The 14,020-nt window shown below is 42.6% G+C and overlaps 1 protein-coding gene across 19 annotated transcripts in view; it reads right to left on the bottom strand.

Annotated features, from left to right (window-relative positions):
* Srpk2 (SRSF protein kinase 2) overlaps positions 1-14,020 on the bottom strand; it is a 191,363-nt gene that overhangs the window by 51,992 nt on the left and 125,351 nt on the right. For all 19 annotated transcript variants that reach the window (XM_017592513.3, XM_063285699.1, XM_063285698.1 and 16 more), the window contains one exon: positions 12,585-12,736. In XM_017592513.3, the coding sequence (XP_017448002.1) occupies positions 12,585-12,736 (152 nt within the window). The remainder of the gene's footprint in view (positions 1-12,584; positions 12,737-14,020) is intronic.

Here is a 14,020-nt window from a genome sequence, read left to right as displayed (position 1 = left end):
CTGAGGGCTACTCCCTTAGTTGGCCACTTCCCCCTCCTGAGCCTGATGACCAAAGTCCAGCTATCAAAGTATTACAGTACAACCCCCTTTGGCTCACCTAATTAACACGCCCAATTATACTTAAACACCTCATCTTAACACGGGGTTTTCCCTAGCCTTTATAAACCCCTATTTTCTTATTGGGAAACATCTGCCTCCTCTCAATCCAAAGGCAGTATCCCTCTCCCCTCCCTTGTTCCCTTCCCCCTGCCCCCATCCTCTATCTTCTGTCCTTGTCTCTTATTCCCTGTCCTTTGTCCTCTGGGGCAAATAAATCTCCTTTGTGCTGAGAACTTGTCTTGAGCCAATATGAGCCATCCTCCCCAAACTGAGGCTACATAGGAGACTGCTGGTATAAATTCTGTCATTTGGAGAACTTTGCTTTCATTTTATACTCCAGACCATGCAGTCTTAGAAAAAACTTGGTAAATTACCACTAAAGACAAAAGCAGTTCCACCCTAAAAAGACTTTGAGAGTTAATGAGAGTCAAGCTAAACACACAGCAGGCTGGGTATGCCATAAACTGAGCTAAGGAAAGCTAACAGAATCAACAAAAGGTTTTCACTAGAAGGAAAAGGTCTCTTAGAATTAGACAAGTCACAAGAGAAATTACTTCTAATAGGACAAGAGAACATAAAGGACAATCAAGTTACACTCATCGAGAAGCTGAGAAGGCGGCTTGCAAACACAGTACAGCAGTAATTTAAGAAGTTGAAAAACGGGGCTGGAGAGATGGCTCAGCGGTTAAGGGCACTGACTGCTCTTCCAGAGGTCCTGAGTTCAATTCCCAGCAACCACATGGTGACTCACAACCATCTGTAATGGGATCTGATGCCCTCTGCTGGTGTGTCTGAAGACAGCTACAGTGTACTCACATATATAAAATAAATAAGAATATATCTTTGAAAAAAAAGAACTTGAAAAACATGGAATTACATCATAATATCTATCTCAAGAGCAATGAAAAGAAATGTTTTGTTATTGGTAAATATTCATAGTCAAGCATGAAAACAACAGTACTGTCTACCACTGGATGGGCAAATACGTCAAAGATGAGACATAGCCAATGGAGAGCTGTTCATTAAACTAATGAGTGAGTGACACGGGGCACAACTATTTCTTGTGAGAGCAACTACAACAGCAGACTAAGTTAAAGGCAGCCAGACTCCCTGGGATACCTACTATAAACCTTACTGCACCAGGTTTCCAGAGTACAGAAACACAGAGAGAGACTGCGGTTGGTAGGGTCATGACGATGGCGAGTGGAGGTTAGTAGATCATAATGAATGCTTCCATCAGGAGGTCTAAAATGGCAATAGCTGTACATTTCCAAGGATGTAGTTAAAACCACTGACTTTCCCTTTATAGAGAGGAAGTTATGTATATATTATATCTCAAGGAAGTCTATGAAACTGAAAAGATAGCAAGCTTGTTGTCACAGCCTCATATAACCAATGCTGGCGTTCAATCTGCTATATGCAGCTAGCCGAGGATGACTTTGAACGCCTGACCTTCCCCCTTTGTCTTCCCAGTGCTTCCCCACAGGCCACCAAACCTGCTACTACTCATCACAAGGAAAATGCCAAATGCTATGTGGAGCTGAAAACAAAAGGCCCTGTCTCAAGCAAGGGGAAAGGTAGGTCGACACCAAGGGCCTCCACACAGGCAGGTATAAGAGGATGGCTTTTAAAAGGAAGAAAAATAACACATACTATATTCCATTTTCTCATCGCCCAAGAGAAAAACTAGAGAGAAACAAATGAATCCAGAAATTATAGTATTACCAGTCTATTTATGGATGCTTTTAAATCACTACCTGACACCCCCAAATGAGAATCGAATATGCTAGTCCTTCTGGAAAATTGGTAGATCTCCCAGAGGAATGGGAATAAAAACTGATTTGCTGGGGCATCTCCAAAGCAAAATGAAGCAGTTGGTTATGGTCCAGTGAGTCTATAGGAAAAATGGAGGGAGGGAGAGACAGGGAGAAGGACCATGGAGGACTAAAGCTACAGTGACCCACTACTGTGGGCTCTAAGCAAACATTAAGCAACAGTTTGAAAGGCCAGTAACATGGTGGCTGAAGGTGGGCTGAGGTACACAGCCAACTGAAGAGAGCTGAGAAGTCCTGTGTTCTGTTCCTTTACTACTGCTATGTCTTACTCTGATATATGCCCTAAAAGCAAGGCAGGAGTGAGGAGCAGGAGGATTATATTAGACAGCATAAGCTGACCTAAGCCCAAACTGAGTAGAGCCTCTTCTGAGGACTATAGGAGAACAGGAGGGGGAAACAAGAGCCTCTGGCATTTAGAATAGCCAAGGGAAAAAGCAGTCAAAATACAACAACAACAACAACACACACACACACACACACCATCATAATGCACATTACTTTGAATACTAACGATATCATCAGCACTACCATCATCATCGTCGTCATCGTCGTCGTCGTCGTCGTCATCATCATCATCATCATCATCTTCACCTTCACACAGGAGTACCCCTACAGTGCAGTATTACTAGGAAATAAGTGATGACCTAACCATGCATCCACATAGGAAACTGGTGAAGGTGGTAATTCTTAGAAGACCTAGTACCCATGTTGGGTGGCTCACAAGTGCCTAGAACTCAGCCTCCAAGAGAATACAAGAGATGGAAGAGAGAATCTAAAGTGCAGAAGACACCATAGAAAGCATAGACACAACAGTCAAAGAAAATGCAAAACACAAAAAGCTCCCATTCCAAAATATCCAGAAAATCCAGGACACAATGAGAAGACCAAACCTAAAGATAATAGGTATAGAAGAGAGTGAAGATTCCCAACATAAAGGACCAGTAAATATCTTCAACAACGTTATAAAGAAAATTTCCCTAACCTAAAGAAAGATATGACCATAAACATATAAGAAGACTACAGAACTCCAAATAGATATGACCAGAAAAGAAATTCCTCCCATCACATAATAGTCAAAATACCAAATGCACAAAACAAAGAAAGAATACTAAAAGCAGTAAGGAAAAAGGTCAAGTAACATACAAAGGCAGATCTATCAGAATTAAACCAGATCCTGGGCAGATGTCATACAGACCCTAAGAGAACACAAATGCCAGCTGAGGATACTATATCCAGTAAAACTCTCAATTAACGTACATGGAGAAACCAAGGCATTCCATGACAAAACCAAATTTACACAGTATCTTTCCACAAATCCAGCCCTACAAATGGTAATAGATGGAAAACCCCAACACAAGGAGGGAAAGTACACCCTAGAAAAAGGGAGTAAATAATCTTCTTCTAACAAACATAAAAAGAAGATGGCCTCACAAACATAATTCTACCAATAACAATAAAAATAACAGGAAACAATCACTATTCCTTAGTATCTGTTAACATTAATGGCCTCAATTCCCCAGTAAAAAAGACATCGGCTAACAGACTGGATACGTGAACAGGACCCAGCATTTGCTGCATACAGGAAACACACCTCAGAGACAAAAGCAAGCACTACCTAAAAGTAAAAGGATGGAAAAATTTCCAAGCAAATAATGGCCCAAAGAAACAAGCTTGAGTAGCCATTCTACTATCTTAAAAAAAAAAAAAAAAGACTCTCTAGCAAAAGCTACTGAAAATGATAAGGAAGGACACTTCATACTCGTGAAAGGAAAAAATCCACCAAGATGAACTCTCAATTCTGAATATCTATGCTACAAATGCAAGGGCACCCACATACATAGAAGAAACCTTATTAAAGCTCAAAGCACACATCGTACCTCACACAATTAATAGTGAGAGACTTCAACATCCCACACTCAGTAATGGATAGACAGATCATGGAAACAGAAACTAAACAGAGACACAGTGAAACTAACAGAAGTCATGAAACAAATGCACTTAACACATATCTATAGAACATTTCCTCCCCAAACAAAAGAATACGCCTTTCTTCTCAGCATCTCATGGTATCTTCTCCAAAACTGACCATATAATCAGTCACAAAACAGGCCTCAACAGATACTAGAAGATGGAAATAATCCCATGCAACCTATCAGATCATCATAGACTAAGGCTGGTCTTCAATAACAACAAAAACGACAGAAAGCTCACATATACATGGAAGTTGAACAACACTCTACTCAACAACAACTTAGTCAAGAATGAAATAAAGAAATTAAAGACATTTTAGAATTTAATAAAAAATGAAGGCACAACATACCCAAACTAACGGGACACAATGAAAGCAGTGCTAAGAGGAAAACTCTGAGTGCCCCCAAAAAGAACATAAACTAGCAGCTTGACAGCATCACTAAAAGCTCTAGAACAAAAAGAAGCAAATACACCCAGGAGGAGTAAAAGGCAGGAAACAATCAAACTCAGGGCTGAAATCAACCAATTAAAAACAAAAAGAACTATACAAAGAATCAACAAAACCAGGAGCTGGTTCTTTGAGAAAATCAACAAGATAGAAAAATCCTTAGCCAGAATAAGCAGAGGGCACAGAGACAGCATCCAAATTAACAAAATCAGAAATGAAAAGGGAGACATAACAGAAACTAAGGAAGGTCAAAGAGATCCTACTACAAAAGCCTACACTCAACAAAACTAGAAAATCTGGATGAAATGGACAATTTTGTAGACAGATAACAGGTACCAAAGCTAAATCGGGATCAGCTAGGCCATATAAACAGTCCCATAACTCCTAAAGAAATAGAAGCAACTCATTAAAAGTCTGCCAACCAAAAAAGCCAAGGACCAGACAGGTTTAGTGCTGAATTCTATCAGACCTTCACAAAAGATCTAATACCCATGATCTCCAAATTATTCCACAAAATAGAAACAGAAGGAACACTACCTAATTCGTTCTATGAAGCAACAATTATGCTTCTATCTAAGCCACACAAAGACCCAACAAAGAAAGAGAACTTCAGACCAATTTCCCTGAGGAATAGCAATGCAAAAATACTCAATAAAATTCTCGCAAACCGAATCCAATAACACATCAATACGATCATCCATCATGATCAAAGAGGCTTCATCTCAGGGATGCAGGGATGGTTTAATATACGGAAATTCATCAATGTAATCCACTACATAAACAAACTCAAAGATAAGAACCACATGACCATTTCATTAGATGCTGAGAAAGCATTTGACAAAGCTCAATACCCCTCCATGATAAAAGTCTTAGAAAAATCAGGAATTCAAGGCCCAAAGCTAAACACAGCAAAAGCAATATACAATAAACCAGTAACCAACATCAAGCTAAATGGAGAGAAACTTGAAGCAATCCCGCTAAAATCAGGGGCTAGACAAGGCTGGCCACTCTCTCCCTACCTGTTCAATATAGTACTCGAAGTCCTAGTCAGAGCAATTAGACAATAAAAGAAGATCAAAGGGATACAAATTGGAAAGGAAGAAGTCAAAATATCACTTTTTGTAGATGATATGATAGTATAATTAAGTGATCCCAATAATTCTACCAGAGAACTCCTAAACCTGATAAACAATTTCAGCAAAGTGGTTGGATATAAAATTAACTCAAACAAATCAGTAGACTTCTTCTACTGAAAGGATAAACAGGCTGAGAAAGAAATTAGGGAAACAACACTCTTCACAATAGTCAAAAATAATATAAAATACCTTGGTGTGACTCTAACCAAGCAAGTGAAAGATCTGTTTGACCAGAGCTTCAAGTCTCTCAAGAAAGAAATTGAAGAAGATCTTGAAGATGGAAAGATCTCCCATGCTCATGGATTGGCAGGATTAATATAGGAAAAATGGCCATCATGCCAAAAGCGTTCTACAGATTCAATGCCCTCCCCATCAAGATTCCAACTCAATTCTTCAGAGTTAGAAAGAGCAATTTGCAAATTCATTTGAAATAACAAGAAAAAAAAAAAAACAAAAACCACACCCACACACAAAAAAACAGTATAGCAAAAACTATTCTCAATAATAAAAGAACTTCTGGGAGATTCACCATCCCTAACCTCAAGCTCTGTTACAGACATAGGCAGGTAGATCAATGGAATAGAACTGAAGACCCAGAAATGAACCCACACTCCTATGGTGACTTGATCTTTAACAAAGGAGCTAAAACCATCCAGTGGAAAAAGGATGGCATTTTCAACAAATGGTGCTGGTTCAACTGGAGGTCAGCATGTAGAAGAATGCAAAATGATCCATTCTTATCACCCTGTACAAAGCTTAAGTCCAAGTGGACCAAGGACCTCCACATAAAACCAGATACACTGAAACTAATCGAAGAAAAAGTGGGGAAGAGCCTCGAACACATGGGCAAAGGAAGAAATTTCCTTAACAGAACACCAATGGCTTATGCTCTAACACCAATGGCTTATGCTCTAAGATCAAGAATTGACAAATGGGACCTCATAAAATTAAAGAGCTTCTGTAACGCAAAGGACACTGTCAACAGGACAAAACGGCAGCCAACAGACTGGGAAAAGATCCAATCTTACATCCAATAGAAGGTTAATGTCCAATATATACAAAGAACTCAAGAAGTTAGACTCCAGAGAACCAAATAACCCTATTAAAATATGGGGTTCAGAGCTAAAAAAGAATTCTCAATTGAGGAATACCAAATGGCTGAGAAGCACCTAAAGAAATGTTCAACATCTTTAGTCATCAGGGAAATGCAAATCAAAAAAAACCCTCAGATTCCACCTCATACCAATCAGAATGGCTAAGATCAAAAACTCAGGTGACAGCAGATGCTGGCGAGGATGTGGAGAAAGAGGAACACTCCTCCATTGTTGGTGGGATTGCAGACTGGTACAACCATTCTGGAAATCAGTCTGGAGATTCCTCAGAAAATTGGTAATGGCTATTCAACTCCTGTACCCAAATGATGCTCCAATATATAACCAGGACACGTGTTCCATTATGTTCATAGCAGCCTTATTTATAATAGGCAGAAGCTGAAAATAACCCAGATGCCCTTCAACAGAGGAATGGATACAGAAAATTGGGTTCATCTACACAATGGAGTACTACTCAGCTATTAAAAACAATGACTTCATGAAATTCATAGGCAAATGGATGGAACTACAAAATATTCTCTGTGAGGTAACCTAATCATGAAAGAACATGGTATGCACTCACTGATAAGTGGATATTAGCCCAAAAGCTCAGAATACACAACATACAAGTCACAGACCACAAGAAGCTCAAAAAGAAGGAAGACCAAAGTATAGATGCTTCAGCCCTTCAAAGTTAGAAGGAAGAACAAAAATACTCACAGGAGGAGATATGGAGACAAATGTGGAGCAGAGACTGAAGGGAAAGCCATCCAGAGCCTTCCTCACCTGGGGATCCATTCCATATACTGCCACCAAACCCAGACACTATTGTGGATGCCAAGAAGTGCGTGCTAACAGAGCCAGATAAAGCGGTCTCCTGAGAGGCTGTCCTAGAGAGGATGTGCACAGCCAACCACTGAACTGAGAATGGGGTCCCCAATGGAGCAGTTAGAGCAAGGACCGAAGGAGCTGAAGAGGTTTGCAACCCCTGTAAGAACAACAACAAGGTCAACCAACTAGAACTCCATGAGCTCCCTGGGACTAAACCACCATACCAAGAGTACAGAGGGGTGGGCCCATGGCTCCTGCCGCAAATGTAGCAGAGGATGGGAGGAGAGGCCTTTGGTCCTGTCAATGCTCAATGCCACAGTGTAGGGCAATGTCAGGGCGAGCAGGTGGGTGGGGGAGCATCCTCATAGAAGCAGGAGGAAGAGGAATGAGATAGGGGGTTTCTGGAAGGGAAACCGGAAAGAGGATAGCATTTCAAATATAAATTTAAAAAATCCAATAAAAGAAAGAGAAGTTTGTAAAGAAAATACAGAAGACCAAAATCCAGCCTGTTTCCACTCCTAACAGACAGAAAGCAGGCACAGAGGGGAATTGTCTGCATTCAGAAAGAAAGTCTAAATTCATAAATTAGTGTTATAACATTCTTTTAAGATGCCACTCAAATTTCTAGAGAAGCAATGTCTGTATTCCACTAAAATGTATACCACTTCTAAGAACTCTGGAATACCAGGGGGCAATTTTAAGATTTAATGCAGAAATGAAAACCCTGGATTCTACAGTTTATAGGTCCTTGAGGTCCACTGACCAGATCACACCCCACCGTGTCAGACACATACTGCTTTCTGTGTTGTTTGTTTTGTTTTTGGGGACTGGGTTTCTCTGTGGAGTCCTAGCTCTCCTAGAACTCTCTGTAGACCAAGGTGAGCTCAAACTCAGGGATCCATCTGTCTCTGCTTCTTGAGTGCTAGGATTAAAGGCCTAAACTACTACCACCTGGCCCTGTACTGCCCATTTTAAGAGATTCCTTTGTCAAGACAAAAAACTATTTACTGCACCAGGATACTTCAAATGTAGTCATATTAAAAAAACACACAGCTTCTGACACTAACATTTCCTATTGGTAAAAAGGAGAGACATGGACGCTGAGTAAATGTCTAATATATGGTAACAAAGCTGTGCCAGGAGAGACAGCTGTGGGGGGTGGGGGGGTCCAAGAGTTGATAAGGGTTCATAAAGACAGTGCCACGTCAGAGAGCCACTCTGGAATCCATGTCTCTACAATGGCACAAGGATGAAGCGTCCCAAAGCTGCCAACTCATCAAAGAATGACGGCAACACCAGAATGAGAGCCAGGAGCTCTGAAGCAGATGTGTGAGATTCAGAAAGGACCTCAGATCAGGTCATTCATGGCAATTCGGTCCCTTACATCTGTGGTTCTCAGTCACAACCCCTTTGGGAAGGTCACAAGTCAGATACCCTGGTTATCACTTATTTACACTGCAATTCGTAACAGTGGCAAAACTATGAAGAAGCAACAAAATAATGTTATAGTTTGGGCTCATTACAACATGAAGAACTAGATAAGAGGATCGCAGCGTTAGGAAGGTTGAGAAGCACTGTCTCTGACAGTAGCTCACACACACCAAGTCCAGAGTGGAATGAGGGCCATCACTCAGTTGCAGCTCCGGAATGTAAGCACGGTACCTGGGCTGAAGCAGTGGCTCCGTGGGTAGCCTGTCTTGCTGTGCAAACATGAGGGTCTGAGTACAGTCCCCCAGCAACCACGGAAAGGAAAGCTATGGCTGTGTGCATCCACAACTCCAAGGGAGAGCAAAGGATGAGGCTGGCTGGCCAGGCATTTAAGTGGAAAACAGTGGCTTGTCTCAAAAGAATAAGGCAGAGTGACAGATCAGGACACTCAGCATCAGCCTGTCCTCCTAGCATGTGCAGAGGGGCACATACAGATGAGCACAGCTGTGTGTGTGCGTGCGTGTGTGTGTGTGTGTGTGTGTGTGTGTGTGTGTGTGTATGACATACAAAGGAAAACAACCAGTGCTGACAGCTAGAGACTAAGGAAATCCTCCTACATAAGACAGAGAAATGCAATCTAAGGGAACCAGTTATCAATGGGGAGACCAGAAAAATACAGTGCCACACACTTCATTTCTATCTCATTTTAACCCCTGTAAAATCTTAAGATGCAAATACTACATATTACATAGGGGATGGTATTATTACATTACGGCTAAGTAAGCAGCACAGAGCTGAGAGCCCAGTCTGCAGTAACAAAGACCACAAAGACGGAGAGAGAACCAGGCTGCATCTTCTGCCCCTGCACAGAGCTGGAACCGAGGACCCGGTAAACTTATCAGCCTAGGGTGACGTTAATTACTTTGTTAGCAGTGACAATTGTCATTTTTGCTTCCAGAACTGTGACAGAGCTAAAGGTAGACGCACAGCTTTTATGTTTACTTCTATCGGATTAAGCCCAATACACACATAAATGTGCAGGGAAGGATATGGAGGTGACCGCCGTCCCTTCAGACAGTCTCTGCCCATCCCTAGGGTTGTTACAGTTCAAGCTTCCATGTAGCTCAGGGCCAGGGGTGGAAGGCTTCACCACCAGCCCACAGTGCCACTGCGAAGTAGCAGAACCTTGGGAACATAGACCCTAACCATGAGTCCGGTTTCTGTGGGGCTCTAACTTCTGCCTTTCCTTTCTGGCCACTTTCTAGACGTGCACTGACACAATGGGGCGGGGGGGGGGGGGATGTGTGCACACTGGAACCTAATGCGATGATTAAAATAAACCTGTTCTTCCTTTTGAATATCTCATGTAATCCTGTTACACAACAGAAATCTGATTTAACAGACAGATTCCTTGAATGCACTTCTATCATAACTTGAGACAAACTGTTGGGTCATATAACATTTCAGAGACATTTGACACACACTAGTTAAAGGCACAAGTTACTCATTCTTACAAGGATGTGCAAGAGTCTCAGCCTGAGAATAACAATGAGAGAGGGAGTAGAACAGGACACCAGCTTCAACACACAACTATGAAGGTACACACACAAGCAAAAGGTGTCACTATCTCTAATGTACCTTATTGAGATTGACATTAATGCCCTTAAGATGTTTAGAGTTCCATAAATTTTACCTAGAATCAGCCCTAACAGGAGGATGCTTCATGCCTAGTCCTCTATTTGGGAATGAAATGCCCCCTAGGTTGGTTCAGAGGTCTGAAGAAATAGGAGAATTGGCTTTATATCCTGACACACACTGTGAACAACACACAGCGTTCATGACAACAACATAGAACTTCTCCCTGAAGAGAAGGGCTCCTAATGACTCCTACAGCTCCACAGCACACAGCAGTGCACAGCTCACACAACTGCAAGGTCATAACACAGCACTGCATAACTCCTTGTAACAACTGCATTTTCAAAACCAAGAAATACAGACACATAGGGAGGATGATGAGCTCCTCTTTCTGTCTTTTCCCATCTGAATTTTTTTTTCTTTTCTTTTTTTTTTGGAGCTGGGGACCGAACCCAGGGCCTTGCGCCAAGTGCTCTACCACTGAGCTAAATCCCCAACCCCTCCCATCTGCATTTTTATCATTATCTGATGTCATAATAGTATCAGATGCTGGGAAGAGCCATTCTCTTTTCTAATGAAAATAGTGACTCCAGATGGTTTAGTGGATAAGAGCACTAGTTGCTCTTCCAGAGGTCCTGAGTTCAATTCCCAGCAACCACATGGTGGCTCCTAACATCTTATAAGTCCAGTTCCAGGAGATCAGATGCCCTCTTACGACCTCTGACGGTACCAGGTAAGCATGTGGTGCTCATGCATAGATAATTAGGCAAAACATGTAGACATAAATTTTTTAAAATCTTTTTTAAAAAAAGGAAATGTTAATCTATGAGTAAACATCTGTCCTATGAAGAATAAGACTACAGGAGCTTAGTTCTTTTACTTCCATATCAGAATAGCCCCACCTTATTCTCAGCAGATAACTGGATTTTAACAGCACCAAGACGGCTTCCATTAGCTGATGAAAAATTACTAAGACACGACAGGCCTAGAGACTCACGAGGGGCTGACAGTTTGTTCATGCTCCATGTTCTGCCGTAGCCTTATGTTATACAGAATCTGAGCTACATGCTTAAAATCTGCAGTAGGAAACTATTTACCAACAACATAGCAGCTCAGTCTGCAAGGAATAAGAATCTAAGTGAGCAAGATGAGTAACAGGGACAATGATAGATGAGCATTTTCGGGGAGACCTCCAGACTCCAGTCTACACAAAGGACAGCCAGAGTGTAGCCCCTGGGGTGCTCCATACTCACCACACAACACGCTGGCCACTTAGGAGTTCAACTGCACACTTTCAGCCTTTTTTTTTTTAAGATTTAATTATCTTATGTATATGAGTACACTGTCCTTGTCTTCAGATACCAGAGGAGGGCACCAGATCCCATTACAGATGGCTGTGAGCCACCATGTGGTTGCTGGGAATTGAACTCAGGACCTCTGGAAGATCAGTCAGTGCCCTTAACCACTGAGCCAGCTCTCCAGCCCTACACTTTCAGTCTTAAGATCAATAAAAGAAGATTCTAATTTCCCAGGCAGTAGTGGTACATGCTTGCCTTAAACCCCAACACCTGGGAGACAGAGGCAGATGAGCTCTGAGTTCCAGGACAGCCTGAGCTACACAGAGGAACTCTACCTTAAAAAAAAATAAAAATAAAAAAACAAAACAAAACAAAACAACACTAGTTTCTGTGTCTTCTGTAGAATCGTAGACAAAAAACAAAGCCAGCAGACCCATAGAAAGTCTTTTTCATTAAGTACAACGCCATGAAAGTCTCTCTGTGTAATAAATGTGCATGCCTTCTTTCCACAAAAATGAGTACTGTTTACTGTCACACTCTACAGGGAAGGGAATGTCTCCCTTCCAGCCACATGAGAGCTACAACTGGCTTCTGTCAGGAGTCTGGTGCCTCCTCCGCCCATGCTCCTCTTGGATGACCTCTGTCTGTAATTATGAGGGATGAAATGTGTCTGAGCACGCCTACAGTGTGTGCACGCACAGTTTCCCTTCTCTCGCAGTTCTCTAAGACCTTCTGCGCTTTTGGCATCATTCTACAGTCAGCTCCTAAGGCTGATTTAATGATCAGTGACCCCGTGCAGCCCAGCACGTTACCTTTGCAGTAATCCGCGGGGTCCTCCTGCTCCTCATCATCTGACCCCAGAATCTCCTCCTCTGGCTCTGGAGGCACGGGGTCTGGCAGTGGTGGTGGCGGTGGCGGTGGTGGAGGAGGAGGAACTAAAGGAGCTTTCTGTTGAGGCTCCGGCCTGAAAGAGCAGGAAAAAAATCTATTTACAAAAGGAAACCATGCATTATGGGCAAACGAGTTTCTTGGTTTAAGGAAAAACAGAACTTGTTGCGCATTAAGAAATGCTAGTTAAGGGGTTGGGGATTTAGAGCGCTTGCCTGGCAAGGGCAAAGCCCTGGGTTCGGTCCCCAGCTCCAAAAAAAAAAAAAAAAAAGGAAAAAAAATGCTAGTTAAATTCAAACAATGTTTATCACACGGGCAGGAAGGGTAGCAACTGTTCTGTTCATTAAGGAAGGAGTGTGTTACACTAGCACCTACTCACTCAGGAGTTCAATAATTTTTAAAGCTTGACAATGCTATAAAATTTTATTGTAATGAAAGAGTACCCTAGTCCAGAATACACAAGTTTGTAAGTTATAACAAGGTCAGCTACTACAGGAAGGCTGCTAGCGTGTCCTGGGATGGTATATAAAACCAGGGCCAGAGAAACTGCCCCAAGTGCTCGCTCACTCGCTCGCTCACTCACTTGATCACTCACTCGCTCACTCACTCACTCACCCACCCACCCACTCGCTCACTCACTCACTCACCCACCCACCCACTCACTCACTCACTCACTCACCCACCCACCCGCTCGCTCGCTCGCTCGCTCGCTCACTCACCCACCCACCCACTCACTCACTCGCTCACTCGCTCGCTCACTCACTCACTCCCTCACTCAATCACTCACTCACTCCCTCACTCACCCACTCACTCGCTTGCTCACTCACTGAACCTGAGAGCCCGCCAGCCTCTGAAACACTGTTCTTAGCATGAGTTTGCCATAACTAATGAACGTAACTTATCAACACCAAAACAAACTGCCACAGTAATAAAGGGAGGAAGGACGAGTGGGGATCAGGAGAAATCCCAGCATCCTAGAATGGAGCAGAGCTGTGGATAACCTGAAAGAAGAGGACAGACACAACCCAGTAATGGTGCCATCAGCAGGACAACTAAACAACACCTAAGTAAGTCCCCCTTGCACATCCTTCCTCTCACTAGAGTGCAGGGGCACAGACGTTAGGATCACAGTGGGATGCAGACAAGGACAATCAACACAGCCTCACTGCCAGGAGGGGGCTCAAATCCCAGTAAGGACATGGGGAAGTGCAACATTTCCCTGGCTGCTTCAGAGACTGCCCTGAAGAATAAACCATCCCAGGAACAGGGACGCAGGGACACATCACTCACAGCTTCTCCACGTCCCCGTTCACTAACAGGTGGGTCAGAGAGGCAATCGTCACACATTTCCTCAGGCAAA

Source organism: Rattus norvegicus, chromosome 4, assembly GCF_036323735.1.
Source record: "Rattus norvegicus strain BN/NHsdMcwi chromosome 4, GRCr8, whole genome shotgun sequence".
NCBI classification, from domain to species: domain Eukaryota; kingdom Metazoa; phylum Chordata; class Mammalia; order Rodentia; family Muridae; genus Rattus; species Rattus norvegicus.
This window is presented reverse-complemented; position numbering and strand designations above follow the sequence as displayed.